Source organism: Solanum stenotomum, chromosome 12, assembly GCF_019186545.1.
Source record: "Solanum stenotomum isolate F172 chromosome 12, ASM1918654v1, whole genome shotgun sequence".
Lineage (NCBI taxonomy): Eukaryota > Viridiplantae > Streptophyta > Magnoliopsida > Solanales > Solanaceae > Solanum > Solanum stenotomum.
Genome location: NC_064293.1, coordinates 41,743,717 through 41,770,595, shown reverse-complemented (window position 1 = coordinate 41,770,595; position 26,879 = coordinate 41,743,717). Strand labels below are relative to the sequence as shown.

The 26,879-nt window shown below is 33.5% G+C and overlaps 4 protein-coding genes and 1 long non-coding RNA gene across 8 annotated transcripts; 1 reads left to right on the top strand and 4 right to left on the bottom strand.

Annotated features, from left to right (window-relative positions):
* Nucleotides 1-1,058: 1,058 nt before the first annotated feature.
* Nucleotides 1,059-5,138, bottom strand: LOC125849433 (DNA mismatch repair protein MLH3-like). 4 transcript variants are annotated; one of them, XR_007444628.1, is made up of 7 exons: nucleotides 4,930-5,138; nucleotides 4,773-4,839; nucleotides 4,484-4,649; nucleotides 4,333-4,392; nucleotides 3,887-4,039; nucleotides 1,393-1,475; nucleotides 1,059-1,285 (listed from the first exon to the last, which is right to left on the bottom strand). XR_007444628.1 is itself a non-coding variant. In XM_049529516.1 (4 exons), the coding sequence occupies exons 1-4, from the start codon at nucleotides 4,897-4,899 to the stop codon at nucleotides 3,964-3,966; spliced, it is 423 nt and encodes a 140-aa protein (XP_049385473.1). In that variant the 5' UTR covers nucleotides 4,900-4,919; the 3' UTR covers nucleotides 3,681-3,963. The 4 variants fall into 4 exon arrangements, 3 of the variants coding, with proteins under 3 accessions (XP_049385473.1, XP_049385475.1, XP_049385474.1); XM_049529516.1 differs by lacking the exons at nucleotides 1,059-1,285; nucleotides 1,393-1,475; nucleotides 4,930-5,138 and having other exon boundaries at nucleotides 3,681-4,039; nucleotides 4,325-4,392; nucleotides 4,498-4,649; nucleotides 4,773-4,919; XM_049529518.1 differs by lacking the exons at nucleotides 1,059-1,285; nucleotides 1,393-1,475; nucleotides 3,887-4,039; nucleotides 4,930-5,138 and having other exon boundaries at nucleotides 4,081-4,392; nucleotides 4,493-4,649; nucleotides 4,773-4,919.
* Nucleotides 5,139-6,500: 1,362 nt separating this feature from the next.
* LOC125849434 (uncharacterized) lies at nucleotides 6,501-8,132 on the bottom strand. The gene is made up of 6 exons (XR_007444629.1): nucleotides 7,880-8,132; nucleotides 7,550-7,686; nucleotides 7,348-7,460; nucleotides 7,046-7,140; nucleotides 6,717-6,970; nucleotides 6,501-6,574 (listed from the first exon to the last, which is right to left on the bottom strand). It is a non-coding gene; the product is annotated as an uncharacterized LOC125849434 (long non-coding RNA).
* Nucleotides 8,133-10,570: 2,438 nt separating this feature from the next.
* LOC125848341 (histone H1) lies at nucleotides 10,571-11,589 on the bottom strand. The gene is made up of 2 exons (XM_049528192.1): nucleotides 11,351-11,589; nucleotides 10,571-11,235 (listed from the first exon to the last, which is right to left on the bottom strand). The coding sequence occupies exons 1-2, from the start codon at nucleotides 11,525-11,527 to the stop codon at nucleotides 10,789-10,791; spliced, it is 624 nt and encodes a 207-aa protein (XP_049384149.1). The 5' UTR covers nucleotides 11,528-11,589; the 3' UTR covers nucleotides 10,571-10,788.
* Nucleotides 11,590-15,096: 3,507 nt separating this feature from the next.
* On the bottom strand, nucleotides 15,097-15,474 carry LOC125847442 (uncharacterized). Its single transcript, XM_049527059.1, has one exon. It carries the CDS (start codon nucleotides 15,472-15,474, stop codon nucleotides 15,097-15,099), a length of 378 nt encoding a protein of 125 aa, XP_049383016.1.
* A 5,381-nt stretch (nucleotides 15,475-20,855) lies between these two features.
* Nucleotides 20,856-26,595, top strand: LOC125848025 (barley B recombinant-like protein D). The gene is made up of 3 exons (XM_049527801.1): nucleotides 20,856-21,014; nucleotides 24,398-24,452; nucleotides 25,480-26,595. Exons 2-3 carry the CDS (start codon nucleotides 24,447-24,449, stop codon nucleotides 26,374-26,376), a joined length of 903 nt encoding a protein of 300 aa, XP_049383758.1. The 5' UTR covers nucleotides 20,856-21,014; nucleotides 24,398-24,446; the 3' UTR covers nucleotides 26,377-26,595.
* Nucleotides 26,596-26,879: the final 284 nt, after the last annotated feature.

The window sequence follows — 26,879 nt, the reverse complement described above, 5'->3', positions numbered from 1 at the left end:
CCTTTCAAGAAAAGTAAAAACATTTATAGTAATGTTTTGTTTTTTCTTTAAAGAAAAATAAATCTTAAATTATGGTAAGAAAATCACAACAAAACCCTAACAATTTATTGTTATTGGATTATTGGAATAACGGACTTTTAATGGTTTTATAAAAAAAAAATTATTGGGTTATCGGTTCTGTATTGGTTTTTAATATTGAATTATTGGGTAAACCGATAACCCATTAAGCCTAGTAATTTACTACATTTACTTGTACATAAATATTATATATTAATCTCAAAACTTTACTAGTTACGGTCTTTATCCTTTAGTAAGAACTCTATTCCTCTTAATTTCTCTTTGTGTTACATTTGTATAGTTTTTTACTTACATTATTGTGTTGTTGCGTCAAATTTATTAGAGAAGTCATATATTTATTTTATAAGTATCTTCTTATTGGTTAAACCGAAAACTGAACCATTAAGGACCAAAACAGATAAAAATATCTTATTGGTTTGACGTATTTAAAAATCAAAAACCAATAAACTTAACTGATAATACATAAAACCGAACCGAACTGACCGATGCACACCAGAGTAAGAATAATTTCCTACTCATTTATTGTTCAAAGAGATTTTTAAAAGAAAAGAAACAAAAAATGAACTTTTAAATAGCGATATTTTTATTAGGAATAGAATATGTTTATAAAAAAGGAAATAAAAATACTGGTACTGTAATATTTTTATTAGGAATTCAAAAGTATGGATCACGTAATTCTTAAGATTATAGAATTCAAAAGTACCTGAACTATAATCATATCCTCTCTAAAAAGAGCATTAACAATTACATCAAACTATGCAGGATTTGGGAACAAGAGATTATGTTCCACGTTTCAAAACTTAATACTGACAACTTCATGTTTAAGAGAAGTTTCAATCCCAAGTAAGGATTAACATCTTGAAACCTGGTCCCGAGCAAAGGATCTGGTGGCAGAGGAGACTGGACTAAAAGATGGCATAATTTTCTATCTGTTTAACAGAATACATAAGATTTTTCTGACCTGAAAATTTTTTTAACCTTGCTCTGAGTTTTACACCTGGAGAAGTTTCTCAAAATATATTTCCATTTCCATGCCTCTAGGAGACCTATGATTTAAGACATGGTTGCTGCTACTTCAAATTCAACACTCTAATCATCTTCAAGGCCATTTTGTTTATTTCTGCAGTTACTTTTTTCAAACTTAATATCTTCATCACTATCAAAAGATGATCCATCATAAATCAGGCTTCTGTGCATAGAAAAGCTCCTGCATAAATGGTTTGAAACCCAGCATGGCTGCAAGCATCAGTTTGCCAATGACAGAGAGAAGAAAGACCAAAAAATGGAACTTCACACAAAATCTGATAGACCCACCTGAATCACCGTGCCAATCAACAGTTCTTTAGCTCAACAGGTAACATGTTTGATTGAACATCGATGGATGAAAACCTTCAAATCTTCATTGTATATAAAACAGAGCAGAGTGAGTACTAGGAAAAACAAAAGAGGGAGTACACATGTAACCTGTCAAAAGCTTAGAAACCAGTCATGGCTGCAAGCACTAGTTAGCCTTGTGATATAGAGAAAAAACACCAAGAAATTGAACTTAATCCAAAATCTGACAGACCCACGTGATGCCATGCCAAGCAACAGTTTTCAGCTCAAGAGAAAACATGTTTGATTGCCATTTTGAGTTAATATCAGAAATAGTACTAAAAATAAGAAAAATGAAAGGTAAAGTGTAAATTCACCAAAAGGGTGGTTTGGTAAGAAAAAAAATTGAACTTTGCGAGGCAAAAACACAATTAGCTCAAAAGCATTGAAATCAGTCGTGGCTACAAGCATCAGGTAGTCGTATGAGATGGAGAAGAAACACCATGAAATGGAAATTTAATTTCAAAATTTCATAGACCCACTTGAGGTGTCGTGCCAAGCAACAGTTTATTCAGCTCGGGAGAAAACAAGTTCTACTAATTTCCACGGAAGACAAAACCTCCACTTCCTCATGGTTTATAAATGGAGCGAAAAAGAGTAATAAGAATAAGAAAAGAGGAGGTCATGTGAAGTTTCACAAAAGTGTGGTTTGGGGAGAGGAAAAGGAAACTGAACTTTGCCAAGCCAAAACACGAATCAACTCGAAAGCTATGAAATATGTCATGGCAGTAAGCATCAGTTAGCCTTATGAGACAGAGAAGATGCACCATGAAATGGTACTTACTCCTAAATCTCATATATCCACCTGAAGTGCAATGCCAAGCAACAATTTTCAGCTCAAGAGAGAACATGTTAAATTGCTTTTGTTGAATTTTACAAGAGTGAGTAATAAGAACAAGAAAAGTAAAAGGTCGTGTAGTTTCACCAAATGGATGATTTACCAACCCAAAAGAATGAACTTTGCGAAGCCCAAACACGTTAGCTCAAAATCTTTGAAACCCAACATGGCTGCAAGCAGCAGTTTGCCTAGGAAACTTTTCACAAAATCTTATAGACCCATGAAGTACCGTGCCAAGCAACAATTCTTTAACACGATAGACAACATGTTTGATTGAACATTGATGGATGAAAACCTCCTAATCTTCATTGTGTATAAAACGGAGCAGAGAAAGCACTAAGAATATGTTAGCATCCCTTTAGTCTACCAACGGTTTACACATGGGAGATTTAAGGAAACTAGAAAGTAGATTACTTTAGCTTATAAGTTAATTAGTTGTTCGCAGTAGATTACTACAGCTTTTAAGTATTTATGTTTTCATTTTCTGTGTAGCAGTTGATGCAGTAAGGAGGTTATTCCTTGTTTTAGGCAGTAGGCAGTTATTTTCCTTGTTTTCAGTGTTGTATTTAATGTATTTGAATTCAGTGAAATGTAGTGCAATGTTATGCAGAAATTACCAAGTCTTTGAGTATTTCAAACTCAAGAGATTGCAGGTTCCCTCTTAATGAACCATCACCATAGGTCATAGGGAAGAAAACATTCGATTTCACACTACAACGCCCCATAACCAGATGACCCATATCAGGGGCCATAACAACTTGGTATCAGAGACGGGTGTTATGGGAGATCAAATTCAACATCAACTAACACAATTGGTGAACTTATTTCAAGAGGAACGTGCAACAAATATAGCGAGACAGGAAGCAATAAATGCTCGCTTAGATGCACTCGCAAAGGATCTAGCGAATTCGAAGGTTAATTCTGAATCAAATACCAATCAGAATCGAAGTTGGAAAGGTAAAAGTGGAGTGGTAGAAAGGTCAAAATCAGATGCAGGAGGAAGTTCCATCATTCTTAGGTATACAAAGTTGGATTTTCCACGGTTTACTGGCCAAGGGGACCCTTTGGGATGGCTGAACAGATGTGACCACTTCTTTCAACACCAACAAACTTGTGACATGTTCACAATCCTATTTTGAGTCCTCATCACTAACCAAAGCCTCGGGATAGTACAACACAAAACTGATACTTAAAGAAACAATATAAATCCCATGATTGCCCCCAAGGCCTAGCTCGGGTTGCAAATACAGGTTCAAGCCCCACACCATGTAAAGCAAAGCCCGTTATTTAAGTGGAGAAGGGTAAAGGGGCAGGCCCATTATCCACCGAGTTTAGAAGGTTGTTATTGGTCCAAAGGTGGGTCATAGACGGATTTCTCGATTATAAAAAAAAATATACATCCCATGACTGTGAATAGACAAATATTCTTCTCGTGGTGCAATGGAAAAAATATCACAAACTTATTAACAACCGTGACCGATGTATGCAAAAAGTTTCTATTAGGAATTTCAAGAAAATCAGAGAGGAACAAGTAAGTGTAGAAAAGATGGTTCATCACATCTCTTTATATATCAATTTGGGCATGTATACCTTCACTGTCTTCACTGTGTAAACATCAGGACCAGAGATATATCCTAAAAGCTTGAATGCACCAACGCTTTTGTTAAGGGAACTCAGATGAATCCCAAACCCACTGGACAACAGCAGCAAGGAGAGGGAGAAGCACGTGTGCAAAGCAGGTCATCTTCACTGCTGGCTTTTGACTTATTTTTAAACTTTTTGGCCTAAAAATGAGTGCTTAAAAGCACTTCTTAACCTTTCCAAACACATCCAAAAATAAAAAAGTGCTTAAAAGTCAAAAGCGCCTAAAAATAAGCTAATCCAAACGGCACTGAAAGTACTTGAAGTGCAATTGCTTCCTTCGAGCTGGTTAGTTGTAAAATACATCACAAAAAATTACTTCAAAAAGGAAAAAAACCAAGAATTTCCTTATTAGGAAACAGCAGTCAACTCCTGTATCAGGTAGGGTTATACATAATTACATGTTGTACAATCATCTTGTCTACACTCATCAATTCCAAGGTACAAAAACACTTGCCGTCCTGTAAATAATGGCCAGAACAAAGACCAGGTTAGTAATTTTATACCCATCCTAATGGATACTATACTTACTAAAACTCTAAAGAACTTAACCTTCAAAACCTTACGATATCCATTTGGCCTCTCATGAGTTTTGGTATCAATTCCAACAAATAAACATCAGAAATAGAGCTCGGAGCCTCTCCTTTAAAGCCAAAGCTTGCTGGGAAAGCATGCATATCATCTGAAATGGCTGTATTTTGATGTCGCTGATGTAAAGCTAGCATACAAAACCATAGTTAAAATGGTCAGACAAGTAAAACCACAAAATAATAAAATAAAACAAATCTGTAAAAGGATATTAATGAAAACAAACTGTCACTACATTTTGCAAAAAGATTACCATATCTTTCTCCCATCAGCAGCACCAGTCCATCTCGTGAGACACCAGATCCCAAAAGAAAGTACAACTTCATGTGATGAAGTAAAATAACAAAATTGAGCAGAACTTTTTGCACATCAAAATGCATTATATCAATGTCAAAGAAACTAATACTTACCATTGTCATCCACCTTAATATAGCAGGTCCCAATGCCTATAGTAACAGATACCTGGTGGAAACTGGAAACTGGATTAAAGTTCAAACTAGGAGTACACAACTTATAAGAATAACAAACATATATGGAAGTAAATCTCATGGAGAGAAGAAATATTGGTTGTGTTATAATAATATTCATTTGGAAGAAAAAATTATGCTACTAGAATTGAGAATCAATTTTAATATAAAGCATATGCCCTCGTCATCAGAAGTAGCAAAGAAATGAACATAAGAATCTATTAAAGAGCCTCACTGGTCACTGCCGTTTATGAGGAGGGACACTATCTTGGAGGAAAAGGATGGGAGGAATATGTAGCTAAGCACAAGTTGTTAATTCTTGACACCATCTGTATTGACAAGGTAACCGTGAACGACAATGAGTTAAACTCATGTGCAGAATGTATTTGGATAAAGGTCACTGATCTAAAAGGCAAATTAGATGTTCAGTTTGTCAATAACTCCTATTACTATGAAATCACTCATCAGAGAAGAACCATTAAACCCCAAAAGAGACCAGTACTGTTATACAAGGCGACGGAGGATAGTCGGCACCTGACTCTACTACACCAATTGGCAAAAGTAACAACAAAGGTAAAGGTGTAGCCATTCAAGAATATGATAGTGATGACGACTACTGGCTCTCATACGACGATTGATTGTAATACATTCTCACCCATCAAACAAAGCAGCAGTTTCATAGTCATGCTCAAGTTTTACATGTTAATCAGCTGTACTCTCATTTTTGTCATGTTCTTGTACCTTATCCTCTAAAACGTTTCTGCAATATCAGGGACCATGCAATTAACATCTATTATATTTTCTCCATTCTTTTTGATAGATCGCAGAGCTTCACTTGGGAGAAAGTTTAATTTGTAGCTGAAACCTTGCTCTCTTGAAATGTTTATTGTTAGTGTTTAATGAAGCGAATTCAAGATTTAAAACTTTATGAATTCAACTTCTAAGGTTACTAAGTAATGAATTTTTACATGTAAATTGATACTCCGTGTGGGGTATATTGGATTCAGGTAAACTTGACTCTATAACTCTAAATACATCAGGTCAGGAATAATTGGGTAAGTAAAAAATCAGAAGACTAAGTTCAAGTTGGGAGAATTGTCAGTCTTAGAAGCAGCAAACACATTGTAATAAGAAATATGTACAACATGTCCTTGTTAACATTGGCCTGTTTGGTTTTGCAACCAAAAGAAGCTAGAAATGTGGTTTTGCATTGTTGTCAGATAACAAACGGAATATTATTTTGATCTCTGGGAACAGCTGTGACACAAGGGCATTGCCAAACCAAGTCTTACAAAACAATCTCTAACACAAACTCAATTCTACAACAATAAATTCAAAGACTCACACTCGTTTCCCAACCCCAAAAAAACTAAATAATAAATGCCAACAAAAAATTCACCTTAAATTCCACAGAGTACATTGAAGGCTCCAACGTCAAATCATATAACGATATTGGGCAGTTTAGGTTCAACAAAAACAGTGGATATATCTGAGATCGACTTCGCTGCTCATAGACTGCCAAAAGTCATTGCGATCTTATTAAGTAATTTATGTCTTGGTCCTTTGGAAACAAATCTTGAATTGATATCTGCATTATGAGGGTCAAAGAAAACAAAAACGCTGTCAAAAACAAGCATCCGATATAGAAAATGCTAATCTAAGATTAGTTTTCCATTTTCTTTGTTCAGGAAAATATACTGAAATAAGTGGATACAAAAATATTCAAGGACCTGCAAATTAAATAGTGGTTGTAAGGGAACCAAAGTATAGAAAAGATAACTTATCACACCTCCTATCCATCAATTTGGGCCTGTATAGCTTTCACTGTGTAAACATCAGGCCCTGACCTGAGATGTATCCTGATAGTTTGAATAAGCCATCACTTGCATTCAATTTTATAAGGGAACTTAGATGAATCCCAAAACCACTGGACAATAGCGGCAACGGAGGAGGAGAAACACGTGTGCAAAGCAGGTCATCTTCACTGCATGCAAATGAACAAAATCATAAAAAACCAGACAGGAATATCCTTAAGTTAGCTGGAATAACAAAGGCGGACCTTTCAATATCAACAAAACTGCAGGAGACATTGGGATGCACAAGGGCTATTCTTAGTAGGGACTTTTTCAGAGAATGCAAGACACCCACTTTGGGCTTCCAGATTATATATGCAAACCAAAAGATCAATCAGGACAGAGTACAGCTTTAGAAGTAAAGTATGTAAATCAATATTTTTTATTCGTTTGAATTGTGAGAGAACTAGAAGTACTTGGAGTGCATTTGTTTCCTTCGAACTGGCTGGTTGTAAAATACATCAAGAACAACAAATGTAAAAAGAAAAATCCCAACAAATTTCCTTACTAGCAAACAGCAGTCAAACTAGTCAACTCTTGTCTCAAGTAGCCTTATACAGAACTACCTGTTGTACTAACATCTTGTCTACAATCATCAATTCCAAGGTGCAAACACTTGCCCTGTGAACAATGGGAAGAACAAAGACCAAGTTAGTAGTTTTATACTAATCCTAATGGATACTACCAACTAAAACTCGAAAGAACTTTACCATCAAAATTTTCCCATGAGTTTTAGTAACAATTTTCAACAAGGAAACGTTAGAAGTAGAACTCAGAGCCTCTCCTTTAAGGCCAAAGCTTGCTGGGAAAGCATGCATATCATCTGAATGGCAGTATTTTGATGTCGCTGGTGTTAAGCAAGCATACCAAACCATAGTTAAAATGGCCAGATGAAAAGGAAGCATTACAGAATAATAAATAAGAGAGCATCTTTAAGAAGATACATGCAATCCTATAGACTACAACAACCACTCCAAGTTATGAACATCTAATTTGTCTTTTAAATCTACAAAAGAAATTATGTACAGTAGCATCAATACAATAGAAAAGATGATGTCAGTCCAGCATTTTGCACAAAGATTACCATATCTTTTCTCCCATCAGCACCAGTCCATTTTGTGGGACACCAGATCCTTCAAAAGAAAGTACAACTTTCAAGTGATGAAATAAAATAAAAAATTGAGCAGAACTATCTGCACACCAAAACGCATTGGATCAATGTCAAAGAAATTACAATACTTACCATTGCCATCCACCTTAATATAACAACAGATACCTGGTGGAAGTGGGAAGTGGGAAGTGGAAACTGGAAACTGGAAACTGGAAACTGGGTTAAAGTTCAAACTAGGAGTACACAATTTCCATGAAATTTTGCACCCATTTTTCTGCATTTTATGTAATGCTTTTCCGTTTCTGTTTTTGGGCGTTCAACAGGGCATGGACAGCTTCAAAAAGGCATCAAAAAACCAGTTATTTCAGGCCTGAAACAGCCTTGAAAATGATCCACCACCAACCTTCTTGACCTCTCCAGTGACTTCGCTGAAGAAAAAATTGAGCAATTAGACGAACACCCAAATGGATTTAACACCCCAAACCCATCCTCTGTTTCAACCCAGAAGAAAATGGAGGCTGAAAATAAAGAGTCTCACCGGTCACTGCCTTTTGTGCAAGCCACAGACAAATTCACAGGTGCAATCAGTCTAAATGATTAAAACTGCATGAAAGCACGGCTTGTTAACTATGATGTTCTCGGCAGAGCAGACCACCTTTACTGATCCTCAAATGAAAACATTAACAAAATCAGAAACAATCAAAGTCGAAAAGTCTAGACCATGTAAAGGAAAATGGTCAGTGAGGGCGTTTACAAAGTCTGTCTGTCTGTCTTATAATTAAACTACTTAATTCAAAATACTACAAATACTACTAATCACAACTTCTTATAATTAGAGTTGTGCGAAGAACAACTCCACATCTTTCCATAAAGAGTATTGAAACTTTGAAAGGGTAAAGAATAACTTTGTGGCACCAGCATAGAGCTGTTGAAAACCAACTCCGCACCAACCCTTGTGAAATCATACAAGATAACAACATATCACATTGAACTCCAAATAGCCTTAGGCATTCGCTTAGAAAAGTAAAAACAAATTCTTGAACAACCTTAACACACACGGCGAGAATAATAACATAATTTTTTTTTGAAAAAGAAAAGATTTCTTGAAGATCCTTGATATTTGTAATACCAATATATTCTTGAAAACTTCAATTTCTTTGATTTCCTTAAAATATACGTTAAAGAATACCAATGTAGTAATTTTAGAAAGCCAACAAGTTCTTGATTTTTCTTAAATCAAGAATTCCAATTTAACTTCAAAAAGACAACAATTTCTTGGTTTTTTTTTTCTTAAAAGAATGTATGCAAGAATTCAAAGATAATCGGATAATTAAGTTCTCGAATTTTCCTTGTCTCCTTTTTCAATAGATAGAAGGATACCGGAATCATCGGGGATTCTAAAATTGATTTGGGGTTTAGGGTTTTGATCGGAATCGTCACTGGGACAGCAATCCAGTGGAGAATTCTTGATCTTGATCGGCCATCGTCACCGGGACAGCATGCGTGAATTCCAATAAACTAGAGTTCTCGAGATTTTATGGATGGAAGAATACCAAGATCCGCCATCGTCACCGGAGAGCAGTGACGCGGAGTAGTCTATGTTACGCTGTGAGTTCTAAAATGAGCGACTACCTTTATTTATAGTTTTCATAAACGCGGGAAAAAAAACCTACGTATAGTTAATACAAAATATATTATTTTTGTTTTAATAATAATAAAAAAAAAAGTTACTATTTCTCAATCCAAAAATATTAAAACGATTTGGACATATTTCAAATCGTAACTTTGAATTAGTAATTTAAATGTTGATTTTGATTTGCATGGCCAAAATTTCACAATTTATGAAAATTATCAAAAATTCTTCCATGCTTATACATTCTCAACAAATAAGTAAATTACAGTTGATACAGGGTATCAAAATATTTAAGACACTATATTAATTATCACACATCTCAATATTTTGTATATCAATAATTATTTGTGATAATATATTACTATTAAAAAAAATTAAATACACATAATTTTATAAAAAATTATTAATCCAAAAAATCAACAACAGTTCCAACCCGTGATTATTTACATAAAATACGGATAATCTAATCACTTTAATTATAAATACTTTTTAAGCAAAACTTAAAATTATGAGTCTTTTTCTATACAATATAAAATAAACTTAGAGATTTAAGTTGTACATTTTATAAAATTTTGAGATCAACTTCCAACTTTTTGGGATATGAAATTAAAGTTAAAAATTTGTGTACGTATCATAAGTAAGCCTTGAATTCAAATTACATATTTTAAAATTGGGATTGTAAATTTTGTGATCAAAATGAATTACTTAAAAGGAATTACAGGCTTTCGTATGGTGAACTATTTTTGAGTTTGCGTCTCTTACCACCGATAAAAAAAAATTATATACATTATAAATCAATTATGAAACTTGAAAAATGTATTAATAAATATATTTTTTATCATTCTTCAATGGAATTGCTCGTGTAAAGTTCACAAAATCTTGAATTTGTTATACAGGCAATTGATTATCATCGATCAACCAATGATAATACAACGCCATTAATGATCATTAGAGAAGTAACTCGGCAAATTGGGAAAAAGTGTTGCAGATTATTAACAGAACAACGCCTTAATTTGCAGAGACACAGAGCGTTCATTAACCAAACTTCAGTAAACCCAAGAAGGGGTTGTGATCCAACCTACACTACGGTCTACGAGCTAGATGACTGAAAGTAAAAGCTAAGCTTCATTTTTCCTATTCACAGAACTACAAGAAGCAAACCATTATTCCTCCTATATACACACTGTATTATCCCACCGCCATACTTAGACTGCAATCTTCTTGGCCCTTTTAGCAGCAGGAGACTTGATAGACTTTGGCTGCTTTGCCTTCGCCGGAGTGGACTTCCTTGTCCTCTTGGCTCCAACCTTCTTCGGTTTTGGCGTCGCTTTTGCTTTCTTCGGCACCTCTGTTTTCTTCGCTGCAGTTGCAGTGGCCCTGGTGCTTCTAGGTTTCTTCTTAGAATCGGCCTTGGGGAGCTTTTTGGTAGATGTTTTTGTTGTAGTCTCCTTCTTTCCAGCCTCAGATAGTTTGTATGAAGCCTTGATTTTGATTAGCTTCCCCTTTGCTGCAGAATTCTTCAATTGAAGACCTAGAATTTTCCTGAAATTTGCTGGTAATTCATCCTTGTGTTTGTCTTCCATGTATTTAGCAATTGCATACGGACTCGATCCACCTTTCTCGTTCAGAGCCAACAAAGCTTCCTTAATCATCTGCAAGAATTCCATACCAAAAACTTAATCAAGTTGAAATTTGCAAGTTAAATGAATATCGGCAAAATAATAATGAAAAGCACAGCCATATAGATCGATGAATTGATAAAAATACCTGAAAATAAGGAGGATGAGTAACAGCCTTGGCAGATTTAGGCTTCTTCTCTTTGGGAACCCTAGGTTTCTTCTCCTTAACAGGCTTCTTCGTCGCCGGAGCCTGCTCCTTAACCTTGACAGCCTCTGTCGATGGCTGCACAACGGCGGGGTTCTCAACTTCTCCGATTGCCATCATCTTCTCTATTCTCACAATCCTCAAAAATATCTCAATAACCGTTTGCTGTGATCATTCTGTAATGCAACTTACGCAATTTATATTAGAGTAACGATCCTGGTTTCACAACTCTCTGCATTTTGATTGGTCAATTTAAGGGGACACGGATCGAACTTTTCTGAAGAATTAATCAGATGCTCACACGTGGATATTATCTAGACGTTGATTTAATTTGTATTGGATTAAGAGCTGTTATTCTTATCGTCTAGTATAGAAAGAAAATACTGTGTGCTGTTTTTCTTTACTTCATTTTTATTGTGTGTATATTAGGGGATGTGTTTTCTATTTAAACTTGGGATTAAAATTTTAATCATAAAGTTTAAATCCTGACATGGAACATTTTTGGGGATTGAAATTAAGAAAATGCTGAATCTAATGTGGCTGGAAATAGGCAAAATGAAGGTCATTTGCATGTATTTTAAAGTCATTAAAGAAATATAATAATCATGCCATTTTCTTTCACTTGTTTACTTTAAATTTTACACTCTCCTTAATAAATAATTACTACTCTTTTTGTCCATCAATATTTGTCCACTGTAATTTTACCATATCACCATTTTTTAGTAATAAATATAATGTCTTGAAAAATGTAATAAAGAAATAACTATAATTAACGACAAGAATAAATTATGAATTAAGTGTAAAATTATCCATTGATTTCAAAAAGTGTCAAGTATTGTTAGACATCCCAAAATAGTATGGTGGACAACTATTATTGAACGAGGGGAGTAATTAATATAAATACTTTATACCAATATCCAAAATAATTAACATAAAAATTTAAAAGAATAATTACTTTTAAAAATAATTTTGAACATTTTTTAACATAATACACAAACAGGCATTGCCAAGCATTTTTTTTTTACTATAATTAATCTAAATAGTAAAATACTGGTAAAGACAATGGACAAATTATAATTAATTTATCTTGATGATAAGTAGCTTAAAGTAATTATAACAAAAGAAAATTTAAATAAAAGAGATATAGATGTAATTTAATATCACAAATACAAAGAATGTTGGTGTTATGAAATCAAATTTAGAAGGAGATTTTTGAAACTATTCATATATACTTTCTTACAAGATTTTTTTAGTTTAAATGTCTTGTATTATCTATATTTTATTGTATATACCAAAGTTTCAACGGATCGTTCAGTTTTACTCAAGGTGCCTTTACAAGTATAAACAATCCTAGCAAGAATAATGAAAGCTTTTACTATCTGGGACCGCCTTAAACGCCCTCCTGGCTAACGGGTAATTCAACGGATTCCTTCATCAGCCTTTCAAAAATCTGCCTAGATCATTTTAACTTGACCTTAGTAGAACTATTTGATTTGTTCAAACAATAGACATAATCGCCATTTCTTGTAGTAACTTAGTATGTTATAGTTCAACACAAATAGTCTAGCCTATCATTTAGGCTAATCACATAAAGAAAAAACAAGAATTAAAATAGTACCTGGAGTAGAACTCCACACAGGATGATGTACAAACCAAGCTGAAGACTTTTTATTATTCAAACTCAAAAATTTACAGAAGAAATATTACAATACTAAAGAGAGAGATAGAGAGAGAGGGATTCTAAGGCCTGCCTCACTAAAGAAAGTTTCGCCTCTTTATATAGAGGTCGAGAAATCTAAAATGATAAGATAAGGTGGCCCACACAATTTACAATGGCAAGTAAAAAAATGATAAGACCGACAAATAGACGTGATCTTTCCACTACGAAATATGGCCGACATATTATCCTGGCCTGCTTTATTAAAAAAAATTGACTTATTACCCTAATTATTTAATTTGTGGGGCCTTCTTGCCTTACGTCTTTCCTTTTCCTTTGCAAGCAGCAACTAGAAGATTCTTCCACTTGGTCTTGGAGTCTTTGGAGAAGAGTATCAATGTCAATCTCTTCATTGCTATTAGCACTCCGTGCTTCTCCTGCCATGCATGATTCTTCATATCATTGGTGTGGCTAGCTGAGGTCATGGATATATCATCTCTTATATCTATATCGAGATTTTTCATTAAATCACTGATGATTTATGAAGTTTTAATGATAGAAACATCTTGATATGCAATCCGATTTCAAAAGGAGTTCAAAAAGAAGAGTCAAAGAAGGAAAACTTTGAAGCAAGAAAGCAAAGCTAAACAAGGGAACAAATAAAAGAGGAAGTTGTGTACTAACAGGATTTGTAATAAAAGGTCAAAATAAATTNTTAATTTGTTCCAAAACTTTGTATAAAAAGTTCTCTGTAAACATGAAAATCCTTCAGAGGTATTATCATCCTCTACAGACCATCTCATAATCCATGGGATTGAGAATTCTATAAAGAAGTACATTAAGGACATATCCTTAAAGAATATATTATCTTGTTCTAAACTCCTGAGTTTAGGGGATGACATCCACCCATTCAGAATATAATCTCTTGTAAGGTTCTGGTAAAAGTTTTTCTGAGAGACCATATAAAATCCACCATTGGCAAAACCAATTTGGAATGGATTGGTTAAAAACATGAGAACATATTTTTATAAACTAAGAATGCTTTTTATTAGCATTTTCATATAATAAAGCTTTATTAAAACTATCCATATAGTCCCAATAATTGTATTTTACTGCTATCTTTTGCTCTAGATGGATATAATCCCTTTCCTTTAAGGGGCTCATTCCCCATTCTTCTAGAGCCATAACTCTTTTTATAATAATTTTTGAAAAGTTATAAACTTTTTTTGTACTGGCTGGATAAAAAATGCTGGCATTCACCAGACCATGTTGCTGAGAGTATCATCTCATAATGCATTTTGTATTTGTAAGCATGTGTGGTATAAGAAACTGAATCCAGATACCTTGACATTATTTGCCACGTGCCATTTTTTCATCGCAAATCAGTATGTTCTAGAAGAAATATGACTTCTTTCTTACCATTTTGATCAAATATCTCTGTGCCCTCTTCATCTGTGAGAACTGTGGAATATGATGGAGAAATATTATCCTTTCCTTGCTTTGATTGCATGAAATCCAATAATTTCTTGTACATTGAATGGTCTGTATTAAGACCACTTGTAGAAGCAATATTTGCTGCTACCAATCTTTGGTTTCCCATTTGAGCGAAGATATTACCTCGTCCAGTTCATGTTCTTCCTCTTCCCCTCTTTGAGGGCGGAGGCCACGAAGGTCTCATTCTGTTATAAAAAATAAAGATTAGTTTAAGTATTCTCTCGTAAGAAAATTAGGCAAACTATTATCTAAACCTTTTTTATAACAGATATCAAAATCAAATGGTGCTAATAAATCTTGCCATCTTGCAAACATTTGTTTAGAAACATCATGCTTACAATCTTTATTAAACATGAATTTAGCTGCTTGACAGTCATTTTTTTATCAAAAACTTCTGGTTATAAAGATCACCTTGGAACTTTAAAACACTTTTAACTATTGCCAAAATCTCTTTTGCTATAGTGGCGTAACTTTTCTGAGCATCGTTTCATTTGTCAGAATAGAACTAAATAATATAATGACGTTTATTATCCGGACATTATTCAGTCAAGATACCTCCATATCCTATGTCCAAAGCATCTATCTCAACCATTTCTTCCCAATTTGGGTTGGCTAAAGTAAGACAGGAAAGGTTATGAACCTTTGTTTTAATCCTTTTAGCTGCTTCAGAATGTTTAGCAGACCAGGCTTTAGAATTATTTTTTAGCATGTCATACAGAATAGCAGTATCCTTGGCTAAATCCTTTATAAAAGGAGCAACATAGTTAAGACTTCTAAGAAATCTCTGTAACTGAGTTTTATTAGTCAAAATATCAGGGAATTTGGATGCAAATTCAATACTTCTATTAATAGGGCTAATGTTACCCCTTTCAATATTATGACCCAAAATTCTAACATTTGTTTGAAACAAAGCCATTTTAGGGCTGGATATTACCAAGTCGTTTTGGATAATAATTCTTTTAAACAGATCAAGGTGTTTAAAATGAGTTTCCACATTTTTGAAAAATACAAGAATATCATCTATATAAACTATTATGAAATTACTGTAAGGCATGAAAATATCATTCANAAGTTCTCTGTAAACATGAAAATCCTTCAGAGGTATTATCAACCTCTACAGACCATCTCATAATCCATGGGATTGAGAATTCTATAAAAAAGTACATTAAGGACATATCCTTAAAGAATATATTATCTTGTTCTAAACTCCTGAGTTTAGGGGAGACATCCACCCATTCAGAATATAATCTCTTGTAAGGTTCTGGTAAAATTTTTACTGAGGGACCATATAAAGTCCACCATTGGCAAAACCAATTTGGAATGGATTAGTTAAAAACATGAGAACATATTTTTATAAACCAAGAATGCTTTTTATTAGCATTTTCATATAATAAAGCTTTATTAAAGCTATCCATATAGTCCCAGTAATTGTATTTTACTGCTATCTTTTGCTCTGGATGGATATATTCCCTTTCCTTTAAGGGGCTCATTCCCCATTCTTCTGGAGCCATAACTCTTTTTATAATAATTTTTGAAAAGTTGTAAACTTTTTTTGTATTGGCTGGATAAAAAATGTTGGAATTCACCAGACCATGTTGCTGAGAGTATCATCTCATAATGCATTTTGTATTTATAAACATGTGTGGTATAAGAAGCTAAATCCAGATACCTTGACATTATTTGCCACAGGTCATTTTTTCATCGCAAATCACTATGTTCTAGAAGAAGTATAACTTCTTTCTTATCATTTTGATCAAATATCTCTGTGCTCTCTTCATCTGTGAGAACTGTGGAATATGATGGAGGAATATTATCCTTTCCTTGCTTTGATTGCATGAAATCCAAGAATTTCTTGTACATTGGATGGTTTGTATTAAGACCACTTGTAGAAGCAATATTTGTTTCTATCAATCTTTGGTTTCCCATTTGAGCGAGGATATTACCTCGTCCAGTTCATGTTTTTCCTCTTCCCCTCTTTGAGGGCGGAGGCCACGAAAGTCTCATCCTATTATAAAAAATAAAGATTAGTTTAAGTATTCTCTCGTAAGAAAATTAGGCAAACTATTATGTAAACCTTTTTTTATAATGGATATCAAAATCAAATGGTGCTAATAAAGCTTGCCATCTTGCAAACATTTGTTTAGAAACATCATGCTTACAATCTTTATTAAACATGAATTTAGCTGCTTGACAATCAGTTTTTATCAAAAACTTATGGTTGTAAAGATCACCTTGGAACTTTAAAACACTTTTAACTATTGCCAAAATCTTTTTTGCTATAGTGGTGTAATTTTTCTGAGCATCGTTTCATTTGTCAGAATATAACTAAATAATATAATGGCGTTTATTATCCAAACATTATTCGGTCAGGATACCTCCATATCCTATGTCTGAAGCATCTGTCTCAACTATTTCTTCCCAATTTGGGTTGGCTAAAGTAAGATAGGGAAGGTTATGAACCTTTGTTTTAATCCTTTTAGCTGCTTCAGAATGTTTAGCAGATCAGGCTTTAGAATTATTTTTTAGCCTGTCATACAAAATAGCAGTATCCTTGGTTAAATCCTTTATAAAAGGAGCAACATAGTTAAGACTTCCAAAAAATCTCTGTAACTGAGTTTTATTAGTCAAAATATCAGGGAATTTGGATGCAAATTCAATACTTCTATTAATAGGGCTAATGTTACCCCTTTCAATATTATGACCCAAAATTCTAACATTTGTTTGAAACAAAGCCATTTTAGGGCTGGATATTACCAAGTCGTTTTGGATAATAATTCTTTTAAACAGATCAAGGTGTTTAAAATGAGTTTCCACATTTTTGAAAAATACAAGAATATCATCTATATAAACTATTATGAAATTACTGTAAGGCATGAAAATATCATTCACGATCTTTTGAAATTCAGAGGGAGCATTTTTTAAATCAAATGGCACAACGTTCCATTCATACTGTCCCATAGGGACATTAAAAGTTGTTTTGTACCTGTCTGACTCAGCTATCTGAATCTGCCAATAACTTGATTTTAAATCAAATTTTGAAAATATAGATTGATAATATTCTTCAAAATCCTAAATTACAGAATAAGATTGCCATTTTAAAAAATCAGTTCTCCCTTAATATTTGTGGGATCATCCAAATGCTTTCTGGAAAAGAAAAAAGCATGTTGTTAGCCTTCCATATGAGGATAACTTTATTGAGGATAATATTCCTACAAAAGCAAGACCTTGCTAGATGAACTCGAATTATCTGGAATTATGCAAGAAAGAAATTGACTCCTTGCTTCAAAAAGGCCTTATAAGACATTCTAAATCTCTGTGGTCTTGTACAACTTTTTATGTTAATAAACAGAACAAGAAAGAGGTATGCCCAGATTGATAATTAATTGTAAACCTCTTAATAAAGCTTTAAAATGGATTATGTACCCTATCCCTAATAAAAAAGATTTATTGGATAGAGTTTATGATGCCATTATATTTTCAAAATTTGATTTAAAATCAGGTTATTGGCAGTTTCAGATACAGTTATCAGACAAGTACAAAACAACTTTTAGTGTCCTTATGGGACCGTATGAATAGAGCATTATGCCATTTGGTTTAAAAAACGCTCTTTCTGAATTTCAAAAGATCATGAATGATATTTTCATGCCTTACAGTAATTTCATAATAGTTTATATAGATGATTTTCTTGTATTTTCCAAAAATGTGGAAACTCATTTTAAATACCTTGATCTGTTTAAAAGAATTATTATCTAAAATGGCTTGGTAATATCCAGCCCCAAAATGGCTTTGTTTTCTGATGATATTAATAAAATCTCAGAAAAATATGCAAGAAAACCGATCCAAAGGATGTGCTACTATCCTAGACCTACTCCTCAAGATGTGCTCTTGGAAGAGCATGAACATGTTATAACTATTAGTTATAATGGAAAGGAAATCTATGAATGGAACATAGATGGTTACACAGATAGACAAATTTATACAACTGTACATAGAATGCATATGTACAACACTATCTGTAAGGCTAACAAGAATAATGATAAAACTATTGTTGATATGATAATAATGTTATAAATATATTGTATTGATGATGCCTTTTTAAATACACAATTTTTTAATAAGCTTTCAATTGAATAGGTGTGCAAGTTTGCAATCAAACAACTATTTGAAAAGGCTCACAACAATTGTTTTTTCTCCTTCTATAAATATAAAGTCAATTCAGTTTATTTATAGATCAATTTGAAAGATGAATAAATGATCTCTCTCCCTTTCCAAATTACAATAATGATTTAACGAGACATGTTATCCATTAATGAACATTCAAGAGGAAAGTGATTACATATACACCATTTATGATGTCCATTTAAGTTCATAAATTTGTGAATGAGCTTGCAATCAAACATGTCGTTGACAAATATCTTATGCACACAACATCCTGAAAAACCATGCAATAACTTATTTTCATCCATAAATAGGAAACTAATACAAATAATTTATACCATAGTTTGAAAAGAAATAAAAACTACTCTATCTCCTAATTATTCAGAGAAAATTTTACAAATAGTTTATATAATAGACATAATAAGGTTTTATAACTATAGTTTTAATAATTGCGCTCTATAGCTATAGTTTTGTTTGTTATGGAGACTGCGATTTGTATATTTCTGCTTGTTTGTATAATTCACTTGTGAATATACAAATATGGTAAGTATATACAAATTCTATATTTGTACATTTAGAAATATTTTCATAACTCTGTTTGTATATTTCGTTTGCCAATATACAAACATGGTAATTTATTATGAATTTTTCATAAATCGTATACGAATAGCTAGAGTAACCATATACCAATATTCTGAATTTATACAATCAAGAACTGAATTATACAAATTATGGAATTATACAAATCATGCGAATAATAAGAATTAGAGAAAATGTAGCCGCAGAATTATAATACCTAATATAGGCTAAATGTTCGTTATTCTACATCATTTTCTTATTAATTTATCTACTAGGTACAAAAGCTCTGGCAATCCCGGGCCCAACATATATTAGTTGGAAAAATTACTGAAATACACGTCTTATGTTTCCCTTATTTCTAATATTTCCTTCTATTTCTAAAAACCTCTAAAATTCCTTATTTCTCTCCTAATTCTAAATTATTTTATAATGTATTCAAGCTAGTTTTTAATGTATCTGAGCTACATATTATGTATCCGATTTGTTTTACTTTTTCAGGGATTAATGTAATTATAAACTAAGTAGGGATAAATTGTAATTTCATATTAAAACTATGTGATTCATAAAATTTATACTTTAATTTATATGATACTGATAAAATTAGAAGAGTCACTTANCTCTCATAATTCTAAATTATTTTATAATGTATCCGAGCTAGTTTTTAATATATCTGAGCTACATATTATGTATCCGATTTGTTTTACTTTTTCAGGGATTAATGTAATTACAAACTAAATAGGGATAAATTGTAATTTCATATTAAAACTATGTGATTCATAAAATTTATACTTTAATTTATATGATACTGATAAAATTAGAAGAGTCACTTAAATTTTTAAATATTTTTTATTGTTAATTATATTTATAATAGTTGTAATGTACTTTTTGAATTATATTTGTGGTACATGTGAATTTTGAGAGTTCATTAATTTTGTAATATATTTTTAAAAATATTTCCAGTTGTTAATTATTGTGATCTATGTGACTATGTGACACATGTGAAATTTTAATATTTTATGTACTTAATTTTTAAATAATGTATGTTACTTCCTTGTTTCAATTTACGTAGCACATGTGAAATTTTGAGAGTTAATCAACTTTTTAATATGTTTTTAAATACTCAAAATTGTGATTTATAATACTCTTAACGTAATTTTCAAATAATATATGTTACTACCTTTGTCCCAATTTATGTGACACACGTGAAATTTCAAAAGTTAATCACATTTAAATGTTTTTCAAATATTTTAAGTTGCTAATTATTATGATTTATAATACTATCCATGTAATTCTCAAATAATATACGTTATTCTCTTGATCTCAATTATACAATATGGATCAAATTACGAAAAAGTTAACCAAGTTTTTAATATTCTACCTTGATTTTTAATATACAATATGTTACTCTATTCTCTTGATCGGTAATGCCTGCAAGGCTGAAACGAGTCAAATCACCAAAACGCCGTAGTTTAGTCATTCAAAGCTAATAAAACGACAGTGTTTCGATACCGATTCTGAGATTAGACAGTGCATAAGCATCTTCTCTGAATCCATCAGTTGGACAAATCGGAAAAAAGAAGAAAAAAAAAAGAAAAAGAAAAAGAAAACAAAGAGGAACAGATAAAGAAGACAACAAAAGAGGCTTTTGGAATCGAACCTCTCACCTCTGCATCGGTTCTAATCAATTTTCTCGCTTAGCTCTTCTCCCCTCTCCCTCTTGTAAGCTTCGTTCCAATGGCGTTCTCAATTTCATGTTTTCGTTGTTTGATCTCTTCTATTTTGATACTTCATTTCGCTAATCCGAACTGCATTTTTGTGTTTTCTTCTACTTATTCGCTTATGACTTGTATAAACCCCAGCTTTCGATCTTATTCTGTGTATACCATTTGATCTATGTTGTTTTAGCTTGTGTGCATCCCTAAGAAGTGACTTGTAGAAAGTGTTCTTTTTCCAAAATGTAGATTTAAAAGGTCGAATTCGATTAGATTTACACTTTGTACATATCACAATATGATGAACTTTCTAGGTTCGAAATGATCTAATTGCTTTCACTGCTTGTTGAACCTTAGTGTATGCGAGATGTTGCTTGGACTTTGCTCGAGGAGAATGATGTAATAAATGAAAATGAAGCACATATAGTTAAAGTTGATAAAGTGAGGAATGATATGAGGGGTGCTATGCAATAATAAGATGCTTAACTAAGTAAAGAGACTAGCTCTATAGAACGCTAAGAACAATAATGTTATATGAAAGTGAATATTGGGCAGTAAGCCTATACATATCTGTTAAGAATTCCCACATCGGAAAAGGGATGGGAATTCGGTCTCCTTATATGGACTTGGACAATCCTCTCTTCATAAGCTAGCTTTTGAGGTTGAGTTAGGTCCAAGATCCATCTTTACATGGTATCAGGCCCATCCCAATTTCTTTGTTCACCGATGTTGGGCCCCATACTATAGTGTCCACGCTCCAGTTAACGAGGTCTAGCGTGCGGAGGAGTGTTAAGAATTCCCACATCGGAAAAGGGATGGGAATTTGGTCTCCTTATATGGACTTGGACAATTCTCCCTTCATAAGCTAGCTTTTGAGGTTGGGATGGGAATTTGNTTTCTTTGTTCACCGATGTTGGGCCCCATATTATAGTATCCACGCTCCAGTTAACGAGGTCTGGCGTGCGGAGGAGTGTAAGAATTCCCACATCGGAAAAGGGATGGGAATTTGGTCTCCTTATATGGACTTGGACAATTCTCCCTTCATAAGCTAGCTTTTGAGGTTGGGATGGGAATTTGGTCTCCTTATATGAACTTGGACAATCCTCCCTTCATAAGCTAGCTTTTGAGGTTGGGTTAGGCCCAAGATCCATCTTTACAATAGCTAGAACATGAGTGTCACAAAATTATTGGACAAGTTCCATATGTGAGGGTGCAAGTATTAGACGTGGAAGATGTAATAAGAGAAGGTCGCCTAAGATGATTTGACCATGTTCTACTTAAACCTTCATGGATACATTGAAAGGTGTGATAAGTGACGAGGTAGACCTAAAATTAAATAGTGAAAAATTGTCTAGGGAGACCTATAATGTGTCAGATTCAATGTGTATTAAGCTAAGGACAGAACACAATTGAAAGAAAGGGGATTCATATAGGTAATCCTGATCAGTTGGGATAAAGGCTTACTTATTGGTGTCATTCTTACCTTACTTTTAGATTAAGGGGATTCATATAAACGAATATTGTTTATAAGCAAGGTTGTAGTGGAATGATTTAGTGCCTAATAAACTGGAGCGGTCATAGAGTATTCAACATGTGTCATACGATGGAACTTTGGGAGTGAGTGATAGAACATAGACTTTCACAAGGTGTCAGAAAACCATTTTGGGTTTATGCTTTGTACAGCGACATCATATGCTGTATATTTGCTAAGAAGATTGATGAAAATTTATAAGGAATGGAAGAATGATCTTTCACCTGATGTTTGTTTATCTAGAAATAGAGTATGTAATTGAATGTCAAGCAAGTCTTTGCTGAATGTGTTGGTGGGTATTGGCGAATTTAAGGATTCTTACCAGATGTACATAACATAAATGATATGTATAAAGGAGTTGCCACAACTGTGAGAACATTAGGAGGATATATAGGAATTTCTTGCAACTTATTGCAATTAGTTTATGATTGAGGCTTAGTTATTACTACTGTTGTTGGTTATAGAGGATAATGTAGCCTAACTCAACTTTGTTAAATGAAGCATAATTGCTTATTACCTAAGTTGTTCGGACTCTTCACTTTCAGTGCCGCACCTGTGTCGACACGATGTGGGTGTGGGATTCGTACCCAATTTGGTCTGCCGATTTTGGGTATTTTGACCAAATTCGAGGGAGAAATTTTGGACAAATTCAATGATTTGTGTAATCAAAACAAAAACTAATGTGAAATTGAAGAAAATGGAATACCTTGTATATATAAATCTCTATTGTCACTCCCTTACCTTTTATCTCCTTCCAGGATTCTCCTCAAGTTTTCCATATTATATCTCATTATTTAGGTTTTATAACTCTATTTTTAGATATTTGAATTAACTTTAGCTGAATCCCCGCACCCGCATCCATTACATGGATTCATGTCCCCGAATTTTAAAATTTAGATTATAGAGGATCGGACCTCTACATTCTGCACCCGTATCGTACACCCGCACCAGAGTCCGAGCAACTTAGCTTATTACTATATCTACAACTGATGATTTTATATTAGTAATAATCTGTGAGTGATATGGTCATACTAGAAAACCATACTATAGCTCTGTTTGTCCTTTGTACATAGTTAGAGTTGTAAAAAGAGAGAAAACTACCTTTGGTTTGGGGAAACTTGTGTTTGCTTCCTTGGTTTCTTTGCATAAAATTCAGTAAACTTGTGTCAATCTCATAATTTGTAGGGGTTGAATATATAAATATTTTGTATCCATTCTACTCCATTCAAGTCTATTTCATTCTGATAATATATGATTTACCCTCGGCAGATTTGTTGAACCCTGCTGCAGGTAAAAGCTTGGTATTTATGTGGAGAAAGGTAGAGAGGCGAACCCATCATATACCGAGTTTCAATTTGTGCACCATTGGTCCTTCACCACCCTCATGGATTTCTTGGTTATAAAATAGTGATTTGCTTTTTTAAGAAAAATTATCAGTTCTCAAAGTTTCAACTTTTAGTACACTACTAACTAACTTAATCTCAATTTGAATCGATGTTTTGTATTCATTTTTGTTCTATCCCTAGCTAAGTCGCCTATAGAGTTGGGAGTTGGAGTTTGTTGGTCCTTCTTTACGAAGTCAGAGATGGTAAAAGAAAGGAACTGCTTTTTGTGTGGAAACCTGTGTTTGCTTCCTTTATCTTTGCATATGGACGGACTTAATCTTGAGAAATATTAGATAGAATAGATGGAGATAAGATAAAGTCCCTGTCTCTGGGAAAGCTTGAATGAAAACAATAAGTATTTAGGGTTTGTGACTGATGTGCAGCATTCATTCATCTAGCACTTTGATTGCTTTGAGATCATTAGATCATGCTTTTAGATCACTACATAAAGTATGTTCTTTTGTATTTCTGCAGAAATGGCCACATTGAAGATGGGTTTTTAGCATCTGCTTTCCCCCCCTTAATGATGGTATGATGATGTACTTATATCTTTGCTTTTACATTTTTCTGTATCAGAATATCTTGTTCAGTAAAGGTGGTTTGTTTTTCATTAGAAACAGAAAAATTTATTAGTACTTTTGTGAGAAAAGGCCCAAAATAGTCCCTCATCTTTGGGTTAAGACTCAAAGTCATCCTTGAATTTTCACATGGAGCATTAATAGTCTCTCATGTTTGCAATATTGGTGCACTTTTGGTCTTTCAAAATTTTGTCTATTTTTAAACATTGATTTTATTCATAATTTATGTATGGAATGTTTAATCGTCATTTTATATATTTAGTAGAAATAATAACTCCATGTGAGAGATTGTGAGATTTAAAACACCTTGTTTTGTTTAGTAGAAATCATATTGCAGGTAAAGTCAAGAGGTTCATCACGATGATTTCACATGCAATAGTACAAATTTTTCTTTTCTTGCAATGTCATATGTTAATGTTTTTAGTTTAGTTGCAGCAATATTTATACTGAACAGAACAAGGTGTTCTTCTCACCTTCTCTCACATAGAGTTATTATTTCTACTAAATATATAAAAAGACGATGGGACATTCCTTACATAAAATTATGAACAAAATTGATATTAAAAAATAGGCAAAAGTTTAGGGGAGGACCAAAAGTGCACCAATATTGCAAACACGAGGGACTATTAGTGCTCCATGTGAAAACTCAATGATGACTTTGAGTCTTAACCCAAAGATGAGGGACTATTTTGGGCCTCCTCTCTACTTTTGTTTAAGGAACTTTAAATATTATCTTAGCAGTGATTATCAGTTATTTATTTGAAATCTCTTAGACTGGGTTTCATTTACTGCAAATTAATGAGACCTGATTGAGCTTATTCTGTATAACCACCAAAAAGATAACTTGTAGAATTTACTCATGGATAATCATTGCGTTAATTAACTGGCAACTAAATTAATTTTCCTGAACAAGCTACTGCATTAATCTTTAATTGATTTGATTTTGTATGTGCTTAATAATTCTCTCTTTTAATAAAGGACCACAATAACTTTACTATAAAGACTTACATGGCCATCATGGCCGAGAGGGATGCTGCCATCCGTGAACGGAATATGGCACTAGAGGAGAGAAAGAGGGCTTTTGCAGAGCGAGACATGGCAATGCTTCAGAGAGATGCAGCACTTGCAGAGCGTAATGCTTTGATTCAAGAAAGGAACGATGCCATTGCTGCTCTTCGATTGCAGGACAGCTCTACAAATGACAACAATATGGTTCCAGATTCACCAGGAAATGGAACTGAAAGTGGTGCAAAGCACATTTATAACCAACAGCAAATGTATAGAACCACAGCTGAAGCTGCTCATGGTTCAATGGAAGATCCCTCAGCTGGCTACTTGAAAGACACAGATACTTCTGAAGCAAAGATTCCTAAAAAGGTCAAGCGACCTAAAGAGAGCAGACACAATAAGCAAGCCAAGATTCCAAGAGTGGGTAAAATTGATACAGATAGTTTAAGCATGCAGGTCATAGCCACAACATCAGATGATTGGGCAAATCTGCAAGAGATGGACAGTGACAAGGAAGGAGATACACAGCTCACATCATGGAAAGATAATTTGGGGTTCCAAATCAATTTTGATGAGTCTGCCATGCCAGTGCCTGTTTGCTCCTGTACTGGGACTCCACAGCCATGCTATAAATGGGGTCATGGTGGGTGGCAGTCAGCTTGCTGCACAACTACCATATCTATGTATCCATTACCTCAAATATCAAACAAACGCTATTCCCGTGTGGGTGGAAGAAAGATGAGTGGTGGTGCCTTCAGTAAATTGCTTAATCGTCTTGCTGCTCAAGGTTATGACCTGTCTATTCCTCTTGACCTGAAGGATCATTGGGCTAAACATGGCACAAACCGCTACAGCACATTGAAATAGCTTCTGTGTGCACGTTGGATTGGGACCTCACAATATAGAGAAGGCATCGTCGGAAAATGTGTGTTGTGGATGAAAGAAAGTGTACTTTAATACCGTGCAGGAGATATACCGCTAATAGCTATTCATTCACATTTTTTGAGCTCTGTATCTGTCTCAGAGTTCCAATTCATCTTATCAGAACGGCCATATATTATGTACTGTACTTTTGCTTTCTTTAATATATGTTTAATGAATATGGTGATTCGGGTGTCAAATAGCTTTGCCTAGACAGCGTAAGTAGCAATTTGTGTATATCATTTGTTTTCTCACATTACCATAGCAAACTTCATTTATTGCTTCATCTACAGAAAAAAAATTCAATGTGGTAGAACAGGAGCAGTAAATAAAAAAGATGTTATTACTTGTGGTTCAGCTAAAGCAATTATTGCTGTTTGACTCAGAAAATAAAATTTAAAAAATCCATTTGGCATAGTAAATAATGTCTTCACATTTAAATGAACAAA